Here is a 23,176-nt window from a genome sequence, read left to right as displayed (position 1 = left end):
TCACCCTTCACCTGGAACAAGTATTCCCCCTGCCCCCCACTGAAAGCTTCCCAGTTGCCAGAGCAACTCGTTGAAATTCCACCTGTGTTTCACATAACGCTATTCCAAACCAGAGCTACAGGTCTACTTTATATCTACATTGTCCCTGATAGTATTATGACTTTTCTAGATTCCCAGGTCAGAATCTCACTGTGTAGCCTGGCTTGACACTGCTGACCTCTAATTCACAGTGACTGTATGTATGTTGCCCTTAGATTCCCAGAGACTGAGGACTGAAATGTCTATAACGTGTGGTGCCACATCCCGCTAAAAGATTTATAACCCAAGATCCTTAACTGTCAGGTGACAAACACAGTCATCGCCAAAAAAGAAAATTCTCCCCCAAATCATTAAAATTAAAATTTCAAACCCCAATGATTTTAAAATCTGCTTCCAAGAAGTGATTTGTGGCCAGAACACTTTTGCAAAAACAACTAAGTGAATTTACCCACATGGGGATTTGTGCCCTTGGCAGTGTTTTCTAAATGGATGTGGTTTGTATTTCGCTCTGCGCAGTTGGCAGGTAGACAGCTCTGCTGTTCCGAGATTGCCTCTCCGGGGATAGACCTAGCTTGCTGATTGGTCCCTCTGATCTTCGAAATACATCATGAATCACTTAGTGCTGGATGCAGTATGTGCTTTTTTACCTAAAATCTGCACTTTGGTGCTTTCAAATAACAAAGAGTTTGTGTTAGCATTTTTGATTTCTAACAGAACCTCAAGGTAGTAATCTCCACAATTCTTACAATAATTCAAACCCACATATCCTCCCCGGCCCCATCCTTGGACATGCTTTGTCCACTTAGAAGCCTAGGCATTTATTAACTCATTTGTATTGTCTACTGATTATATAGATTTTTAATTCTTTATTAGACTTACTTTGTGTGGGCCCATGCACATATACATATGCATACACGTGTGTGTGTGTGTGTGTGTGTGTGTGTGTGTGATGTGTGCACATGTGTACATATTTAGGCATGGGTGGGGGTCAGAAGCCACTTTTAAGGAGTTAAGTTTTTTCCTAGGAATCAAACTCAGGGTGTATCAGGCCAACAGCGAGTCCCTTTACCCAAAGAGCTATCTTGCTGGCTCCATAATATATTTCAAATATATTATAACGAAGTTGATTTAGATAACATAAACTGTGGGGAAGGCAATCCACTGAGGAGAATGTCAAAGAGAACCAGCAAGAGAGGTAAGAAGACAAAAATTAGTCTTTTGGCATGAACAAGAGCAACAAGCTGTTGGAAATGCATGAGTTGGAAATTGTTTGACAGTGTGTTCCCTATTGTAAGACAGCTGAAGAGGGACTGGGCTCCCAGAGAATAGAGCCAGCACAGGGAAGATAATGAACCGTAGTCATTTTAACTTCTGGTTTCAGTAGATGATCTCCTGGAAAATATTCAACACCCAAATGAAAACTGGGTTTGTTTGTGAATTCGAAGTCAGACGCTCTGGAATCTCACAAGACAGAGAAATATGACAGCTATCCAGAAGGAAGTGTTCCACAGGGAGCTGATATAAAAATAAAAAGGAAAACAGGAGAAACATGAATATTAAGACCAGGGAGGCAAGAAAGAAAAAGAAACTTTGTGCTGTAAGAGTAGAAAGGCTTGGGGAGGGGGAATCCCCGGGCAATTTAGGGAAAATACATTATAGAAGATGCATAAGATGACAATCGAGGACCGGTTACTGTCTTGATTACCTCGGAGTAGCATTAGAAGCAAAAACTAGAATCCAGTTCATTACAAAAAGCAAAGCAAAGGGAGAAAAGCAAGATGGGTGATTAGAAACAGAGAGAGAAGAAGCCCTATGAGGGTAGATCAGTATCACATTGAATTTTAAATTTTAAGGATCCTTCCTTTTAATTACAAGTGTATGTATGCATGCTCTCATGCATGCATTCGTGTGGAAATGTGGAAATGTGAGTTCAGGCTCCACAGAGAGCAGAGGATCTTCATCCCCAAGGAGCTGAAGTTACACTGTGTTGTGAGCCACCCAGTATGGGTGCTGAGAACAGAACTCAGGTCCTCTGCAAGAGCAGCGGACACTCCTGAGTGCTGAGTTATCTTCTCAATCCCACAAATCCTTTTACAGTGAGAGAAGAATGAGACTATTTGGGGGAGAGGGGACACTCTTCTACCAAAGAATTATTTGAAAAAATAAATTCAATCCCATATTTTGGAAGGCACGTGTTTTAGATCATAAAGTCTAATACTAACTGTCAATTGAAGAAAAATATATTGTCAGGCTGGAGGCACATATACCTCGCTTAATTTCTTCTTACAATGGAAGGCAAGTTCACTGATAGGGTCTACATAGACTTCTATGTGTACCCTCCAAACATCTTTCACCATGGAACCTGTCTATTACACTCTCTGAAGAGCAATTTGAACTAAAACAAACAATCAAGAAACACAGAAACTATTTCCCAGGTAAATGGTAACTCATATTATGTCCAATAAAAGGGAAGGGTCTTTTATATTCTTTGCCAGGTACATGATGATGGGTAATGTAGACATGTGGTCTCTGGAGAACAGAAGCTCAGAAGAGGAGATGAACAGAATGATCACATGACCCCAGAAAGACAAAGAAGAGAGAAAACACCCTGGTCCCAGATAGCCAAGCTTTGCCTCATATCCTTGAGATGATCCCAGTCATGTGAATGAGTGGACTCTGCTCTTTCTATTGAAACAACCCTGCCTACAAGCTGTGGGTCTTTTCCTGGTTCTTCCCAGGAACACTTAGAAAATAGCCAGGTATTTATAAACACATTCACAAGGCCCCCTCACAACATAAGCCTGTTGCATAGAGAAAACTTTGCCAATGCCCAGTCACAATGCTATGAACCCATCAGAGAGAGCAACACATTCTCAGTGCCCAACCATGATGCTATGAACCTTTCCCAGAGGAAGAAAACATTATTGATGTCCAGTCACAAGGCTATAAACCTTCAACAGAGAGCAGAACACGCTCAACGCCCAGTCACAAAACCTTGAGCCTATTCTAGGGGGAAAACATTTTCTAACCCCAGGCACAACACTATGGGACTATCACAGAGAGCAACCGACTCTCAATACAAAGCCACAACACTAACGAATCCATAAGAACAGCACAGTCTCAATGCCCAGGCACAAGGCCGTGCACCCATCGTAAAGAGCTGGTGGCACGCCCACCACAGTAACCTCCACTAATAGGAAGGCAACAGCCATTACAGCATCTCTTTAGGTTATAGAAAAGTCATTATGTGTATAGTCCTTTTGCATTTCTTCACATAATTCTAATATGTTCTTTATTATACAATTAAATAGTATACCTCCTTTAGTGAACTAGAGAAAAATGATGTTTTACTACCCAAAATCCATCTCCAAGATTGTGATTACCTCAAATTCTTCTCTTCTTTGAATAACAGCATACCTCCCCGTACGAGATAATCGATATTATATGTCCAACTATTGTGTTTATGGCCCACAACACAGGATGAGTCTAGATGCCCTCCCAAAGTTAGTTGCTAATTCTACATTAGAGTTCATTTTAAACCCTGCTGAGCCCTTTTCAGAAAATTACTGTGACTGTTCCTCACTTAGCTCTATTATGGTTTGAATGTGAAATGTTATCTCCTATGCTCATGTATTTGATCAATTGGTCCCAGTTGATGGCTTTGTTTGGGAAGGGGACCCTTATTGAAGAGAGTACGTCACTGGGTCAGCCTTTAGAGCTTCACAGTTTGCCGCTCCCCTTCCTCTCTCCTTCTTGTGTGTGGGTGAAATGTGATCATTCTGCTTTCTGACTGCACGCCCAGCCTCCTGCCCCCATGCCTTTGTTGCCCTTCCACATAGAACAAAGCAAGCCCTTAATTTGCTGTTTGTCAAAGTAGTCTATCACAGCAGCAGAAAGAGCCAGCAGACCTTGCTACTTGATTTGATCTAATTTCAGTCTTTCACATCACTAGCAAGCAGATCAGTCAATATCTTGCCGGAGTACCTTTCTCTCCTCTTCTCCATCTATCCATGGAGATAACATGCCAAGCCCCGACTCTCTACAGCTCCCTGAATGCATGCCGCTACTGCTGGGAACAGCTATGATCTGGAGAGAAGAGACTGGAGAAACAGGCAAGGCTTGACCTGAGGACAAGTATATCTTGTATTCATATTTTTGGTTGTGAGTATATCCTTTAATGTTTTGCACTCCTAAGACATGTGAGGAAATCCTGCTGAACAACTGAATTACAGGGAGGCAGGACAATGGCTCTGTCCGGAACTCATGAGTCTCCCAATGTCTCCAACAAGGAGCCTACTAAGACAACCTCACTATCTCATACTATTCAATGTGATATGACAGAAAACCGGCCCACTCTTAAAAACAAGATGAAAAAACTGATCCATTCTGCTGACAGAAGGTACTGTCTTTTGATAAGCTCCTTCTAAATGTGACTCCAGCAGTCCTTTAAAATGTTACTTGTTTTCTGTAAAACTGCCATCACATCAAATATTTTAAAATTATCAAATGAACGTTAATATACAAATGGTCATATTTTAAAACAAGATATAATAATAAAAATATGAACTTACATGTTTGGATAAGTTGGGACTCTTTGAATCAACATCATATCTGAAACATTAAAATATAAAATTCAAATTATTTTCACAAAAATACAGCTAAAAACAATGTTTCCTAGAACACACAAATGCAAAAGTTGATTTGAACAACAACCAGTGGGACATTACAAGTAACACATTTTAAGTTTCCAAAGATCCAAAGACAGATGTGACACCTATGGGTCACTTGAATCCCACATAACCAAAAGTATGAACTCTGTTGTTTGAGAAGTTGCAAATACATCTATCTGTTCCTGGATTCAGTAATATTCAAGTGCCACTCGGGTGACTTCAAAATCTCTTTAAAATGATTTTTGTTCCTCTGGATATGGAAACTAAGCATGTCTTATTAACAGCACATGCATATTATATGCATTAGAATTCTTACCTGATAGCTCAAATGCTATTGTTAAGCTAACAACTCACTGGAGTTGCAGAAACTACATTTTTTTCCCCAATCACAAGGCATAGAGAAGCTGTTTTATGTAAACGGGAATAAATTTTGTAAACAGGAATTTACATGGGAATTTCATAAGCTCTGGTTTTAACCTGTTGCTACTGGAAATAGATAATCTCCTAGAAAGAAATCCAAAATGACTCTATTGACTGGATGTGACCAAAATAATATCATGCTAGGCTCTTTGATAAGATAATATTGTCCTGGGACTAGGATTTTTATAAATCAAACCCTTCGGCACTCATGCATAACTTTTTACCAAAACTCCAGGCCATTTTTTAAGGGTAAAGTTTTCTCTCTCACCTAAATAAATCTTTTCACAAAACAAAGCAAAAGTCTTAGTTAATGATAGGAAAAAAGAGGAAAAGGGAAAGAAATGCAGAGTGTACCAGTATGCCCAATATACCCAGTGTGCCCAGATGCCCAATGTTCCCAGTATATCCTGGATGTCCAGTGCACCCAGTATACCCACTGTGTACAATATGACCAATATACCCAGTTTTCCAAGACTGGGTAGAGAAATAATTACTGCCAGATTAAAAAAATGCTTATGGAAAATTGGTTTACAACGGCATAATGCAAACCCACCTCAGAAGAATGGCAGAGCCCCGTCCTGATTACTCTAAACAGCCGTGGCCTGAAGTAATGTTGAAATCCTTCAAAGTAATAGTGTGTTCATGTTATCTACTTTATGATTACCACCATCTGGCTAATCAGAAAATTTTTTACTGGGCCAGTCAAATCTAGACTGACGAATCTCTTGTGGGGTTCAGTCTCCATGGGAGATCCTGTCTTCTCTCTTCTGTACCCCTGTACATCTCACACAGTGACTGGGCACTACCATGCCTCGTTCCAAGTCACTGAGGTACACGCAGCCTTTTCTGCCAACAATAAAGTTCACAATTCCACCAGCAGTGTCCTTTACGAGACATGGTGCGTTATTTGAGTGCTGGGAGTAATAAAGGGAAAACACCCAAGCTTTACCATTTCCCAGAGACAAGGGGAGGCTATGATGAAAAGCTGATAAAATATTCAGCACAGTCAGAAAGGCAAAGGGTACATGGGTTAATCAGAATGGTAACAGTCTGAACCAGTGGCATCGGGAATTCAGGCAGATTCTATCTGTCTGTCTGTCTGCCTATCTTTCTACCTGCCTTTCTTTACATCTATTTATCTCAATATCTATCTTTATATCTATGTATGTATGTGTGTATGCATGCATGCATATACACATGCATACATCTCTTTCTTTCTCTTTCTCTCTCTGTCTTTCTATATATCTACCTACCTATTTTATATATCTCTATCTTTATCCATCCCACCTTCCCTTCGTCCCTAAATTTCCCTATGAACTAAAAAATGGAGCTGGAAGTCTCTCATAATATGCTGTTGCTAAGATAATTCGCTTTCTTTTGCAGTGGTAGGCACTGAACCCAGGGCCTCCAGCACACCAAGCGAGAGTTCTGACACTGAGCCCAGAGAGCGGGTGCTGAGAGGTGAGTTTTAACTTCTCTTTCTCTGGCACTGGTGAATCTTCTTTCTCGAATTTCGGACAACTAGGAGACACGCCACTTCTGTGTACCCTTAAGGTTTCTAAGTTTAAGGCATAACCCAGGAGGGAAGGAGACCCTCGCTGGTTGGGCGTGGCCTAGCTGCGAGCTAAATGGAAGAGTGAAAGAGAAAGTCCCTGCTTCCTGGTCAGCCTCAAAGCCGAGTTGCTTGTGTTAGCATGCCATCCCAACCAAGACAGACAGCATTCCTCTTAACTGTGAACCAAAATGAACCATTCCTCCCTTGGCTGCTTTCTCAGTTACTTTGTAACACCAATAAGCAAGCATCAGTGGGAATCAACTAAATCCGAAACAATTCAGAAAGTAGCTACTTGCTGGCTACTTAACACAGGCGTACTAAGGAGGGATGATCCTTGCAGCCATTTGCTGGCCACGGCTCAGTGGTGTGCTGTGGATGGGTGTCCTTTAAACGGTGGTCAGTGTTGGGGCGTTAGAAGAGCACCCTCAGCTCTTTAAGTGATGGGAATTGGGAACCACACTCAATTTTTCATAGGATAGTTTGTCTGCTCATTGTGTTCTGAACTGTCTAGGATTAGCATACATCTTTGTTTTTACAAGCTATAATGTTATGTTTAATGAAACATAACACAGTAGAGAAAGTAGCCTACTATCAAATTGAAAGCATTATATGAGACAGCTCAATGAAATAAATCAAGGGAATTAAATGCCTTCAGAAATGCACATGAACCAAGAGAATGTGTGGGTTCCTTTCCTTGAACTCTGTAGTCAACCCTTTCTAGGTTTTTAAAACTTGAAATTGAGGTGTTATTTACGCAAACATTCTGGAATTTTAATAAAGTGCTATTTAGCTCCATCCTGCAGAACACCTTCATGGTTCAAGGATTACCTGGTTTCTGTGTGACCTATAGTTTCTAGGAAGTTGAAGATGCAGGGTATCCGTCAGCCTGCCTTAGCGATTTTCCATTTCCTGACACACAGACATAGCTATTCCTGAAACAGCCACCAAATGAGTACCAGGGAAGGAACGGCCAGCAGGTCGTGAACCCAAAATGCCAGCGTAGGAGGAGGTGTTTGGTGCCCGTCAGCAGAGAGCAACCAAAACCCCGGGGAAATGGTTCTACCAGTCAGCTAAAGAGGCAGAGTTCAGAGCAGTAGCAAACTCTGTATATGCAGCAATATGTTTAGTGTCAACAAGTCAGGGCACACCGTGGGTGGGCGTGTGTGCTTCCGTCCATAATAAAATTTCACTCTCAATAATTACCCCCCCCCAAAATGCCAACCAGAGTAATAATAAATGCCACTGCGTTGCAAGCAGGGACACTGTTTCAGGTTACCTGTAGCAGAGGAGTAGAGTCAGTGAAAACGAGCGGCAATAAATGGTAAAATGCATTTTATTCCTGCAGGAATAGTCATGTAGCCCTAAAAATAAATGAATCCTATTTTGCAGCATAGAAAAATGTGTGAAAGCCTAAAAGATACAGGAAAATACATTTGCCTCAGTTCCCACATGCCTGTCACTGTTAAAGAAGCTTGGATGATTGACACAATGAACTACTTACTTTTTTTTTGAATAACAGAATTCTTATTCTTCAAATCACTTTATTGTTGCATTTACGATGAATACCTACTACTTTAAGGTGAAGGAAGCTGTAGATAGGTGTGGAAAGGAGAAAGAAAGGGGGAAAAGAACAAAGCGTCATGGGATGGTGACTGGTTTTAGGATAAAATTGAAGAGGAAACGTTCAGGGAGTACCATGATGCTGTGTGTGCTTCATGAGTCATTTCAGAAACCATTGCTATAAACGCTGAAGGGGAGCATAGAGCTGCTTTCCCACCAGTTCTTACTGTGTTAAGTAACAACATTGCAGCCTCTACCGTCAAGGGTGGGCAGAAGACATTGTTTCTTTCTAGTTTGATTATTTGGAAAGATGTTTGTGGAAAACAAAAACCTAATGTGAATATCAGAAAATTTGCTTCCTAAGTCTGATGCGCACCTAGCACCCTTGAAAGAAAGCATTATGAATTATTTTGTCACATGTGTTTCAGAGTAAAATAAAAGTAATTACTAGCAGTAAAAAATTTATTTTATATTAGGAGAGAAATTGGGACTCTTCTAAATAAGATATTGCCATCTTTTGTTATTAGAAAGGATTTGTAGGTACTAATAGGTTGGTATGATTTTTTAATGATTTAAACAAGGCATTAACCTTTTAAAATATTTTTGAAATTCATAATCATTACTTATTTTGATACACAAGGCAAACACTATATCTTGAATACAAGTTAGGTATTTCTTTCTGCACCCCCTCCCAGGTTTCCTTTCAAGCATGTCCAGACCCTATTAATCCTCAAAATTCACCTCTGTGGAACAAGAACTCATTTATAGCTGACAATTAAAACTGTTGCCTGTCTGTGGATCTGGTTTTCCTAACTGGGCTGCCTTGTCTGGCCTCAGTGAGAAAGGATGTGTCAGGGTAGGGGATATCCAGGAGGAACTCCACCCTCTCAGTGGAGAAGGGGAAGAAGGGTGGGAGATGGGAGATGGCAGAAGGCGTTATGTGAGGGACGAGGAGGGAGTGGAATTGGTGCCATGTTTTCTTGGACAGGAATTTGACATTAGCAATAGTACTTTAATATGGTTGATTTGGTGTCAAAAAATCAAATAAAATAAATGAATGAATAGATGAATGAATGAATGAATGAATGAATGAATGAATAAATAAATAAATAAATAAATAAATAAATAAATAAATAAATAAAGTGAATGCTAAATCTACTACCCTTGGCCTTAAAAGCATGAAGTAAGTATCTAGGGTGCCCTCATGAGACAGTTACAGTGCTAGGCTAGCATGCCCTGGGAAGAAGTGAGCCTTCTGCCATTAGCCATTCTGATGCTTTGAGATTGACAAAACCCACTGGGGTGTAGGTAGGTTTGAGAGAAAGCCCACCTACACTTCCCAGCATAACTAAACTGTCTACTCGCCTATCCAACTATTTCACAATCGTAAGGAAAGAAAGATATTTTCCAGTGCTGTGTTTCAGCCTCTGGCTGAGCACAGTAAAACTGCACTTTTATGGAACATCCATGTACTCAGGGAAATCTACACAGTCCAGACTGTGTCGTCCCTATAATTCATGTTTATAATGTCATGTTTCAGTAGAACTTACAGGTCAAAACGGAGGTTCTCTCTTTCTTCAAAGAAATAATCCAGAATAAACTTTCTTACAAAATCAGGATTCAAAGTATTATCAATCACTTCCGTTCTTCCAAACTAGATAGAAACAGAAGAGGCACAATGGTTAAAAACAAACCTGGCATGGTGACTTACTTCAAACTCAGGGTCCATGTTTCCTTAAAACAATGAGCAATCAACACCCAGTTGGCTTGATCAGCTACAGATCCAGAGAGAAGTGCTTAAGATCACTTGAACTTGCTCAGGAAAATAAACATGAACTCGAGTTCATTCCAAACGCAGCTACAACATACTTATTTTTTAAATTAAAACACTTTTAAAAAATCAGACAGATAATATGTATTCTTTAGTAGAGGAACCAAACACTCATAGCTCTCATCCTTAACTTTTATAGGAACTGGTTTTTCACACAGTAAAGTTTATTAATCATGTTTACAGCAGAAATTTCTTGCAATTATTCTATACTTACAGCATAATTTCATTCAGATGGATACATTATAATGACATATAACAATCTTGTATGCTTCTAAATAATCGGTAATACTTCATCTTAGAAAACTATGTTTATTTTGAGGGAGTCAAATGAAACAGAAGTACACACTGGGCCTCTTTCATTTACATGTAAGGAAGGTCATTAGATGGAGCTTCTAAAGTCAGCACAAACACACACAAGTGCTTTAATCCTCAGCTAACATTCTTCATCTCCAGCTGCCAGTTTGATGAGGGAATTTTAACCTTAGTTGTGAAGCCATTAGTCAATCAAGCAGGCTGTCTTGCTAGAGAACCTATTCTGACTAAAGTTCCAGGAAGCATTATCTTTTTAAATAAGAAAATGAAGAATCAAGCTTACCTATTCAATGTGAAGGCAAGAGGCTGCTTTAAACTTTAAGTGATTGTATAAAATAATTATGACAAATAATATATTTGCATCATGGCCACTCCCTTGCAAATAAATGATTTGCCACTGAACAATACTTTATCATAGACCAATATCACATGGGCAAACTAACCCAATGATTAGCATTTGTATATTAAGTGTGCCCGCTACAAAAGGCTCATATAGTTAGAGGTTGTTCTCCAACTTGTGAAATCATTTTGAAATGTTCTAGAAAATCCAGGAAGTGAACCTAGTAGACCAATTGAGCCACTAGAATTGGGACCTTGGAGATATTTATTACCAGTCCCTTCTTTCCTTCCTGTGTGTATCCCTGTTATCTGCTTGCTGACTGCCATGTAAACTTCTTGCTTCTCATGACTTCCCACTATAATGTACAAAATGCCAAAGAAACATATCCCTGCTTTGGTTGTTTCTATAAGGAATTGTGGTCAGAGTGATTATGCAAGAGAGTTGGGTTCTTGCTGTGACTAAGCCTTATTTTTCAAGCTTAGATCTTTTAGGACTAGTATGTGAGAGAAACATGTAAAAGTTTGGAGATATATGATAAAGAGGCTCTAGAGCATTGATTCTCATCCTGTGGGTCACAGGTGTTCCCTTAGAACATCAGAAATATCAAATATTTACACTACAATTCATAATGGTAGCAAAATTACAGTTGTGAGGTAACACCAAAAATAATTTTAAGATTGATGGTCACCACAACTTGGGGAACTGTATTAAAGGGTCACAGGATTAGGAAGAGTGAGCACCAATGCAGTAGAGTATTTTAAACAGAGACTGGTGGGTGGTTCTGGTAGGAACTCAGAAGACCAGAATACTGATGAGAATGTGCCCAGTAAACATTGATGTCTGGCTCAGGAGGTTCTAGACACGTGTGAGAATGACATTGGTCATTGGACTAGAGGTCATTCCTGTTATATTCTAGAAAAAAAATATGGGTCCACCTTGGATTAAAATCTACGATAGATTTGTTCCTTCAGGCAAGACCCAGGAAAACTTTAGTTTGGGAAAGATTTTTGCTGTTAATATGTTTTTCCTGTTACAATATGTATAACAATCACTAGGTATTAGCCCACCCTTTTGAAAAGATCTCTACAGTACAATGAAGATGTACTGTCTTGTAGTGATGCTATATAGACAAATAAATGATTTAATTCTTAATGATGTTCCTATAAGAATTTCTAAAATTATAGTAATTACTAAGCTCCTTTTTTTATAATAGGACTGCTACTAAATCCTTTCTGACAGTCAAAGCTACAATGAGAACTCTGACAGTCTCCAAGTGTCATGAGTTAATTGCTTCTGAGATAGCAAGCAGGCATCTACTACTCAGATCATATTCCAAGAGGCTGAAAAACAATTAACCAAAGGTCATAAAAAGGGAATTAACAGTTTACTATCAGTGCAAGGACAGAAGATAAAATATTGACTGATTGTATCTATACAAACTTCAAAAACTAACTTAGTCAAAAAGTGATAGTCTTTAACCCTCCATGAACTGATAGCTAGTGACAGGTGATGAATGTTTAGCCAGATAATTACTCCTAATGGAAATACATGTGAACATTCCCTGTTGTAACCTTCCCATTCAATTTATGATTTTAATTTATGTGTAAACTTGTGGTAAACTTTTCACCATGTGATCATGTACTCTGAAAGATGTATAAGTGCTGAAGTCAAAGAGAGGATATATCTAGTATCCACCTTTTCTTACAAGCTCCTCCCTCCCTTTTCTTGGAGAACTTTTTAGCCAGGACTCAAGAACTCTTTAGACAGAACTGAACTTAAGAAAAACTTAGAAATAAAGGCATTGGGAGTAATGGTATTGAGAACAAGGGTATTGAGGTGATATCAGATCAGGTGAAAAAGCTAGATTAGAAGAAGAGAACAGGGAGAACATTTTAGAGAGAACTTTTTGGAGAAGAAATTTTGTAGAAAGTTTTTGGAGAACTGAAGAACTTAGAAATAAAGGCTAAAACCACTTTTCAAAGCATTCTTTTCTTCCTTCAACTTCAACTAGCTGGCTGTGAGTTAGAACCATGCAGTTCCTGCAGAGATAGAACAAAGGCTTAATCCCCTCCTATTTTATGATGAGGTGGTAAACAGTTTCTACCAGACAGGCAGGTCAGCTCCAAAAGCAAAATGATTTAGACTTAAGATAGGCAAATGTCTTATTATTATACAGCAACCCTAAATGTCTGGTAAGACCAAGTCTTACCCCACAGATGTTCATCTCCCTCCACCATCACATGAGGAACTAACAAGAAAAAAAAATCACAGAGGCTGGCCCCCTAGGCAACATTTGTGCTATAGCATGGGTTCTGATGGCTATTTGAAGCCAGATTTATAATGAGAGTCAAGAGTAAAAAAAAGTTAAGCAAATAGATTTGGAAAAGCTCATTATCAAAAAAGGTGCAAGATAGAAGGAAAGGTCATGCTAAACGGACACACACTATTGAAAACAAGTCAAGTACCTAGGAATGGTGGAGCACACCTTTAATCCCAGCACCCAGGAGGCAGAGATTTCTGTGAGTTCCATGCCAGCTATAGTGATCCCTGTCTCAAAAACAAAAACAAACAAAATACTAAAAAAAAATCTAAACATTCAAAAAAGAAAGCTATGTACTTTTTGAGAGCCCCACAAGTATTAAGGCTTATCACCTGCCTACTTCCACCCTCTGTTCCATGTGAAAACACACCAAGAAGAGCCTAATTAAGAGGAGCAGGTAAGGAACAACTCCTTGGAAGAAAATAAATGTCAGTCGTTCATAAGTTACACTTTCTGGTACTCTTTCATAGCATTACAAAACAGACAATACATTTGACCTTACAACTCAGCTACTTGATGGTGAGTGACTTCTAAGTCTATGTATCCAGCTAAGAGCCACCTTAGTGAAGACTCATGCATGCAGCTGTTTTCTTAAGTTTTGTACACATATGATAGTCTTATAGGCCCTTCAAAATTATCATCCAATAATAAACATTACCCTCTCTAATCCTGGCACTTTGCCCTACCTCCTGCTAAAAAGCGATTCTATACTGAGCTCTACTCTAACCACAGAGAAAAGTTACCTATATCAACAGCTTCTCTTTGAACCTATCAATGCCTCTTCATCACTGCTTCCTAAATTATCAATTTTAACTTCAAAACATATCACCACAGTGGTCCACTTAATAATTTCATATTACAAATTTAAATTCAAATTTTTTTTTGTCTTATAAGGGATGGTTTCATGGGTTTTCAATGCCTATCTCTGTCTCTCCTGTCTTCACTGTAGATTCCACAGCCAGAGCCATCTGGAAATAATGTAAATATTATGCCTTTTCAGCAGACTAAAAGACCTAATGGCTTCAGAGAACACATCAGACAAACTCATTTCAATCTATAAGACTTGGCTCCTCTCAAAAGCAATACATTTTTAGATTTATTTTATTTTATTTATTGGTCTATCCACTTCACTATTATTCTTTTCCATTCTGTTTATTTTCCTGGAATTTTCATTTTTTAAATAGTTTAATGAAATTCCATTGTATATATTGACCATATTTTGTTATCCATTCATCAACTGATAGATATCTGGATGGGTTTCATTTCTTCACTACTGGGATGGAGCATTAATGAACACTGATGAACAAATACCTATATAGGAGGATACAGAGCCCTCTAAGTATGTTATAGAGGGTTCCTATATCAGACCTATTTTTACATTTTGGAGAAAATTCCATGTTGATTTCCAGAATTTCTGCATCAGTTTATCCTCCCACCAATAAAAACCAGAGCTCCCTTTTCCTATATCCTTGCCAGCATTATAATTTGTTTTATAAGAATAGATATTCTGGCTGCTGTGAGACACAGGGACACAAAGCTTTTTCCCCATGTAAAGAAGGATGTTTAAAGTATGAAAGACATACTTATTAGCCATTTGCATTTTTTTCTTTCAAGAACTCATTGTTGAGTTTCATGGCACATTTATTGACAAGATGGTTTATTTTCTTGACACTCAGGTTTTTCAGTTCTTTGTCTATTCTCCATGCTAATTCCCAGTCAGATAGACAGCTGGCAAAGATTTTTCTGTCATCTCTCTCCTTACTAGATGGCAGATTCTTTTGATGTGTAGAAGCTGCATGATTTCATTTAAGTTCCATTTGATGACAGTCACATTCTGGAAGTCCTTTTCTATGACTACCCAGTTTCCTCAAAGTGTTTTGAGTTATCACACAGATGTTAGAATTCCTCTAACTTTGTGGGTTAGAGGTAATCTAATTTCATCCAGTTTTTAGCTATCCATTTCTCCAGCACCATTTGTTCATAATGCTGTATTGCCTCCAATGAGATATTTTGTGCATCTTTGTCAACAATCAGGTGTTAGTTATGGTTATGTGGTCGATCACCACAATGTGGATATATACATGAACTCGCAGAGAGAACAAACAAGACCTGCACAGGGTCAAACAAGAAAAGATTGCAGCATTGAGAAGGGCCGTGGAAACAAAGCTCTATGTTATCTACAGTTCATACCTGCTGGAAAGGGAAATCAGTCTTCTCAAATGTAGTGTCACTGAGTATATGCTGGGAAGGCCTCATGCCTAGGTGTCAGTAGTTGGCCAACACAAAACACTTCATAGTGTGTGCGTGTGTGTGTGTGTGTCTGTGTGTGTGTGTGTGTGTGTGTGTGTATAATGACAATTGAAAAAGAACTGATAAGTTTAAGTAAGAATGGGATACGTATATGGTATATATGGGAAGGTTTAGAGGGAAAAAAGGAGCAGTAAAATGTCATTAAAATATAATTTTATATAAAGAATGTATACGCCTGTTGAAAATAATCTATGGTACAAAAAATATATACAGGTGTGTCCTGTTCAGCCTTTTCCCATACAAATTTTCATCATCTAATAATTAATAAACTGTCATTTTCTTTAACAATTGAAAATTCTGTTGGTTATTGAAATTAAATATAAAAAAAATATTTTATTAGAATATAACATCATTCTTCCAAACATGAAGCAAAAAATTAAAGATAATTCACAGTCAAGTTTTCAAAGTTTTCCTTTGTTTGATGCTTATAGTAATAGACTAAAGACCTACTTTTTCTATTTAGAAATGTGTTGCAGGAAATGGTGGGAAGAAAATACTCTTTCGTGACTTCTAAAATCAACTGATTAATTGCCATACTTCAGAAAAAAGCACTAGAAATAATATCTAGAAACTTCTTTTCTTGACATCAGGTACGCTAGCACTGTTCAGAGAGGAATGTTGTCAAGGTTGAGCCTAGGGCAGATGAGTAACAGTGGTGCGGTAGAAAATTCACCAGAACTAGACCACATCTTAAGTCAACTATTATCTGATAAGAAACATTGATCCTTAGTAAGCTGCAGAGGACAGATTATCAGACAAGAGAAATAATAAACTCTGTAGTGCAGACAGAGTATTAAGACAGACTACTCAAGGAGAAAATTCGACTTAAGACTATAAACCTTTAAGCAGAATAGAAGATATTAAATTCACACAAACACACGTGTGCACACACGCTTTCACACATGGATATACTCATGAACACACACATATACTCAAGACTTACATCCTCATACTCTTGCTCTTGAAAGTTAAACTTATCACCTTGTCAGTGAATGCATGGCCCTTTTCCTCTGAGGGAAAGAGATAAAATAGAGTCATGTAGTTCAATACCCAAAGCAATATTTTTACAAATCAATGATCTGAAGTTCATTTATTTATGAAATGACAAATCAAAAATCCAAGCCTTTACTCAGAACTCACATAATTATTGATCAGTGATCAAGATGCAAATGTGACTTTCTTGTAATAATCTTGCTAAAATCAATGTTTTTACAAATGGGACAGTCTGTGGATTTTTAGGACCTTCTATTTTTAGAAATTTATCTGAAGCATTAACCATTAAAAAATTCAGCCTTTGGGCTGGAGAGATGGCTCAGAGGTTGAGATCACTGACTGTTCCTCCAAAGGTCATGGGTTCAATTCCCAGCAATCACATGTTGGCTCACAATCACCTATAAAGAGATCTGACGCCCTCTTCTGATGTGTCTGAAAACAGCAACAGTGCACTCATCATATACATTAAATAAATAAATAAATATTTTTTTTTTAAATTCAGCATTCATCATATCGCTTTAACTTTCATACATAAGATACAGAAAAGACTAACACCCAGTCAACTTTCAGGTTCTATTATTTTAAAAATTTATACAAAATTCTGTTTTAAAAGTAAATCATACTTGCCAAACTAATATTATTTCATGGGGTTACTTTTCATGTTTTTTTTTTAATTTCTAGCTATCAACACTGATTAGTGTCATAATTGAGCACATATAGAAAAACAATGGACTAATCTACATTGGGGTTCTTACTAGAGAATACAAGAAATATTACATATTAGTTAGATCTTCATTTATATGTGATACATATTTTTCAACAAATCATGAAATCAGAGGTTTATGTGACTGGCCCTCTTCCTTTCAGGGAAAGAAATAAAACAGGGTCATGTGGCTCATTACCCAAAGCAACTTTTTATCTTCTTTCCTTCTTCCTTCCTTTCTTTCGTTTTTAAACCAATAAACAATCTGCCTCTCCAACCCCCAGAAACACTAGTCAGATACACTGAGCAGAAATGAGGTCATTTAAATATGCCAATGATTTTAAGCTATGTTATTATAAAGAGGTGATTATCTGAATTAAATTGATGATAAATTTGAAAAACATGCCATATAGAGAGGCAAAGCAAACTGGTGGCTAGAATCCTGAAGCATCCCTTCCTGCAAACACACAAGTTACAAAGGCTGTTCACATAACAAACTAGCTTCCCAGCATAGCTGATGACACCTGATCAAGAGCTACGGTGCATGGTTCTAGTATAAGGAAGAGATTTAGAAATGATGGAGGAGGTGAGAAGGCACAGAATTGGTCAGTGTCTTCCCTTCCTTAATTCCGAAGAGCAAGTGGCAAGATGCCTCTGACTTGGAAAAGAAGACTGATTTATATACTAATCCATAAAGTTAAAACCCAGCTCATCACTCTGAGATCTGCTGCCACGTAGAGCCCCATCTCCCCACTACCCTCTCTCCATATCTTCTTCCTCTCCTACCCTCTCTCCCTTCCTCCTTTCCTCCCCTTCCCTCCCTCTTACTAGCTTTCACTCTTGCTCAGCTCTCAAGCTCTGGTACGCTCATGGTTGAGTAAATGATCTTCATAACTGGCATCCTCCACCCGAATCCCCATCTCCAACTTCACCCCCCAATCCTATTCAGCAAAGAGAGTATCAAGACTTCAGGGCTGGGTTCACCACCATGATAACCAACACTGGGTTCCACATCCGGGCCAGGGCTGGCAAATGGAGCCATCAGACCTTCCACAATTTCCTGCCCGACTGCTCTAGTCCTGAAGCCATGAGATTCAGCTATGACCCAGTTTTATATCAGTGTTGGGGGCAAAGGATGGACTGTCTTCATCATCCTTCCCTAACTTCAGGCTGTTGTGGCTATCTTTGGCTATCTTCAAGAACGTTAACAGCAGAGTTCTGGATTAACCTTAAATGTCTAACGAGACACTCACATTTTGTCCTATATTACCACTAGCCTCAGCTTAGGCTAAGGTACACAGCTGGGACTGCATAGGTTCATGCAGCTATGGAATTAGGGTATGACCCACTTTGGTGTCTGCTCTGGAGGACAAAAGCCATGCTTCTCCACACCACCTCAAACTTGGAAGGCAGAGTAAAAGCAAGACTACTTGCTCACTGAAGGGCAAGGTAGCAGTTTAGGCTTTTGCCTAGGAACCTATGACAGGTCACAGAAACCTAAAACTGGGTAGAGCCATTCACAGGCCAGTGTCCACAGCTGGGATCTTTGGAAGAAAACCAGCATCAAGAAAAGATGTCACTTCAGCCCATTAGACTTCTCTTTTAGCCACACTTTGTGGCGGCAGTATCTTGGGTCATAAATCTACCTCAGCATTAGACCTGAGATAGCAGAATAGGTCTTGGTCAAACTCAATGCTACATAAAACTTAGTGATCTATCTTGCGGGTTGTGGTACAGTTTGGTGAGTTTGTGGCTTCAAGTGTGGCATACAATTCTGCAGCTGGTGATCCATGGTGATCTCATCACTATCTAGGTAATTAAAATTATTAGTGCAGGTCTAAAGTTTTACAAGGCATAGGGGTGCACTCTAGACCCAAGGAGAGGTTCATAGAGTCAGATTGCCCTGTTCAGATTCCATCCTAAGAACCTAATTGGTTGTTATTAATCCTTCTTAATTTTATGCCTTGGATTAATTCCCTTATACCATTGATACTCTTAGCCTTTGATATTCTTTGAATTAGTTGACCACAATTATAACCATTCTCTTGAGTTCATTTTCACATATTCTTCTGGTCCCTTTCACTAGGGGCCATTATTCTGGGCATGGTAGGTTTTGGAGGAGATGTTATTTTGTTTTTCATGGTTCTTTCTTTGTTGGATTTGTGCATCAGGAGTTAGTATGTTGGTTGAGTTTTTCTTTCTTCTCTGTCCGTCTTTTGTTGTCTCTTTCAGCCAAGGTATTTACAGTGTTCAGGATGGGGTGAATTTGTGGCAGAGTTGGGATCTTGACTTCCTCTTTTGTTTTTTTTGTTTTGTTTTCTTCCTGGGTTTTGGGGGAATGCATCCTCTCTTCAGCTCTTCTGTTTTTCTACTAGTCTGGTATAGACTAAGCAACTGTTAGGTTCTGGGCAGCTCTGGTGTGAGCAGCCACTGTTATACTTCTCCACCTCCTATGGTACTCAGGGGCAAGGACCAGGTGACCATCTCAGGCCGTCAGATGTGTGACAGCTGCAGTTAGACTCTTTGGGCATTATTTTCTAAACTGAGTGTGTGTGTGTGTGTGTGTGTGTGTGTGTGTGTGTGTGTGTGTATGATAGGTTCTATAGGTTATCTTTATCTAGAGAACTCAGACTAATACAAGTCCCAATAAAACATAATAATTTATTCTGTGAAGAGAAAGTAGCAAAGTCTATAGAGGTACAAGATAAAGAAACATATGTGTTTCATGGCAGAGATCCTATTTGTGAAGTTAACAAAGCTGAGCTCTGAAAAATCTCCCCGTGATTTCTGAGTAGGTGTTACACATTCATGATTCACCATGGAGAGGAGTAAATGCTGAACTACTACATGTGCGTGAAAGGAAACCCACCAGAGACAACTCCAACGATGTTGATCCTTTTAAGCAACAATATTTGCAATTTCTAAACAGCTGCAGGTCTGTGCTCCTCTCACATTGAAACTTAGAGGATCCACAACTGACTTTGGAATTGAAATGTTTAAGAGTAATTCACTTTGAGGAGCTAAACTCTAATTCACAGTAGCTAACAGCACGTTCTAAGTCTCTATTGGCATGCAACAATTGGGGGGGGATTTCTTCACTGTGTCTGTTACGTCGTTTTGGCATTTACATAACATATAACAAGAGATCCATTATTTCATGACTTTTTCATGATGCATGATCGTTAGATAAGGTACACTGAAGAAAATATAATTATACCAGTGTCAGATCTGATTTAAAAATCAGGGTTTGGACTACAAAGTGATTTAAGATGATCTTGTGTTTATCTAAACTGTGTTCTTCCTTATTGAGCCATTTTGGCCAGGTAATCCCTGCTATCGAAATGTTATGCATCTCAGAACAGGAACTCAGGGCGAGCAAACACTTTTGACAAACCACCCTTAATTTAGACAGGCGAGCAACTGTAGTGGGGTGAAGTTGGCATCTAAGTCAGTAAAATTTGGTTTTACAAATTAAAGCTGCCGAGAAAACATAACTACACCATACCCTTCTTGATGTATATATACTCCTTTTCTATACCATCATTAGTACACCAGCTACACAATTCATACTCACTAAGTGCTGGAGAGATTAATAAATGATTATATTTTTGTGAAGTTATTAAGAAAGTGCCTATAGAATCTAAGTCTGATCTGAAATAGCTAGATAAATATTTCTCGTCCTGATAAAACAATATTCAACACTGAATTTTTCTGGAGGAATTGATACCAAAGTTGAGCTTTGAAGCCCCTAAAAATGTGAAATCACGAACATACAAGAGCATTAGCTCAGAGAGCAAGCTCTGCCTGCTGAGTCAGCACAGCCCTCATTGGACATTTCCTGCCTCAGACATCCATGAGGCCTTCGCACAGTCACTAGGAACCCAACTTCATGTGACAAATGCTAATGTTGCAAAGGTCTTCCTTATAGGGGCCCACTCGACTGCTTCATACCCACTTCTGAATGAAAATATTTTAAGAATCTGGGGACAGCAGTTGTGACAACATACCCCCAATGACATGAAATGCCTTTACCTTTATAAAATCAGAAATTAATAGCTAGAAGTGAATAAAAACCATGTGCACAAAAGTAGTCTAGTAGCCACAGCTTCCGACAGTCATGGTTCAAAGCGCCATTCTGAATTTGTAACCAAGTATCACTGACCAAGGGGCTTATCCACGTGTGCTTCTGTTTCCTAGTACAATGATCACAATAGCCCATACTCCTTAAGTTTATTGTAAAAACTAAATTTAGTCAGTAGATGAGAATGCCTTAAAATCAGTTGTTATCCATTCTTATAGTAAAATAGCTCGCAAATGATATTTTAAAAAATCACTTCACTAATTGGGCAATAAATAATAAGAAGACTGAGACTGATTTTTAACCAAACAAAACTTTAAGTTTAGTTTATTAACATCCAACAAGAACACTACAGGGCAATTCTGAACATTTCACTCAAATTCCCCTTGCGTGATATATTTTCTGGCTGTCACCATTCCATAGTTGCACTGGCTAAGCACCTGGCTCTGTATTAGTTACTGAAGCATTACTACTGCCAGCCCTGTGTGGCACCTATGGTCTGTCCAGAGTTATCTACTGCATAGGCAGGATGAGAAAAAGAGGAACTCAGAGCATGTGTCAGGGGATTCAAAGATGTTTAGGGGAATCAAACTCATAACCAAATAAAAGAGCAGAAGGGGAGGGGGACAGACTTGAAAAAAACATCACAACAAGGTAAACAAAAGCCAACCTGTGAGGCTGGGGACTGCATAAAAGAACTCACTTTGTAAGGGGATCCTAGTACAAATCCTCAGAAAGCACAAGAAAAAAGCAAACCGTGGCCACAGGCCTGTAACTTCAAATCAGGGAACCAAGAGGTAAGGCCCCATGGGCTCACTGGCCAACAAGCCTAGGCAAGATAGCAGGCTTCTGGCTCAGTCAACAAAGAAATATACCTGATATCCTCTTCTTCCTTATACATAGGCACATATCCCTACACCCACACCCCCCCCCCACACACACCCATACCTACGCCCCACACACACACACAGGATGTGAACAGAAGGGGTAGTAAAGCAGTAAGTTGTTGCTCTGTTCTACTTTGTGAAAGAGACTGCACAAGTCTTGATGACTGATTAGGTAATGGGGATACGGAAAAGAAATTAGAACAATGGAAAAAAATGTTACCTATATTTATAGATACTATAATGCAAGCATCGAGAAATTGCAATGGGTTGACATTTAGATATGATTTATTTTGAGGTAAATATGAAAGACCCATATGAACCTATGGTGGCTATTCCCAATCCCCACCATGAAGTCACCGTTAGTATGCTGCTGAGGGGACTGCAAGACTGTTGCCTTCTCCTAACCTCCTCTTCATTCCTAGAATGAAATCAAACAGCTCTGAATTCCTATACATTCCTCCCAATAGATATTTCTTCAGCCGGAGAGAGTCATATCAAACTAAACTTAACACTGCCACAATACGTTTCTCAAACATGTATTTGTCACGGTAACAGAATGCTGCCGGATATAAAAACATCAGCATCAGGAAGTAGGGTGGTCTTTGTGGATGCTGTATGCCAACATGATACAGTCCTGTAGAATTCACCGGAAGCGGAAGAGTCAGGTGGAATCAGGTGGAAAAGCCTGAAATTCTGTAAGCAGTGCAAATTCTGAACACAGCGAGGAACATGGGCAGTAACAGTGCTGGTGGGGTTTCAGACAAAAACCAGAACTCAACCGGTAAATGGACCAAAGGCCTTGCATCTTATGCCCTGCCAAACCAATTTGAGGCTTTTTTGCCATGTTGTGAGACATTTTGGTCCTTTGAACTTGGAGGTAATGGATTTGTTTGTCTGACAAAGAAAATTTCAAGACAACAAAGGACTCGGTTCTCAGCATGAGCATCTCTGGCTGCTTCTAGTCAGATTTAAGGAAAGAATCCAGATCAAAGAGAAGAAGGCAGCAAGGCTGGGAAATTCTGCAGTGTGGCTAGCCAGAGGTAGTTAAGCACAGTTCAGTTAAGTCAGAAGAGCAGGGACAAAAAGGGACCAGATTCCCTGCATCCCGAGAGGACAGACATGCTGTGAGTACCTCAGTTCCCACTAGCCTGAGATCCA

General features: G+C 39.1%; 1 protein-coding gene across 3 annotated transcripts in view; it reads right to left on the bottom strand.

The window, feature by feature from the left end:
* Positions 1-23,176, bottom strand: part of CPNE8 (copine 8) — a 170,195-nt gene that overhangs the window by 116,391 nt on the left and 30,628 nt on the right. For all 3 annotated transcript variants that reach the window (XM_080939761.1, XM_080939762.1, XM_080939763.1), the window contains 2 exons: positions 9,795-9,898; positions 4,611-4,650 (listed from right to left, as the gene is read on the bottom strand). In XM_080939761.1, coding sequence (XP_080795887.1) covers positions 4,611-4,650; positions 9,795-9,898 — 144 coding nt within the window. The remainder of the gene's footprint in view (positions 1-4,610; positions 4,651-9,794; positions 9,899-23,176) is intronic.

This window comes from Micromys minutus (genome assembly GCF_963924665.1).
Source record: "Micromys minutus genome assembly, chromosome: 27".
In the NCBI taxonomy this organism is placed as follows: domain Eukaryota; kingdom Metazoa; phylum Chordata; class Mammalia; order Rodentia; family Muridae; genus Micromys; species Micromys minutus.
Note: the sequence above shows the minus strand (reverse complement) of the source record. Positions and strands in the feature narration are given on the sequence as shown.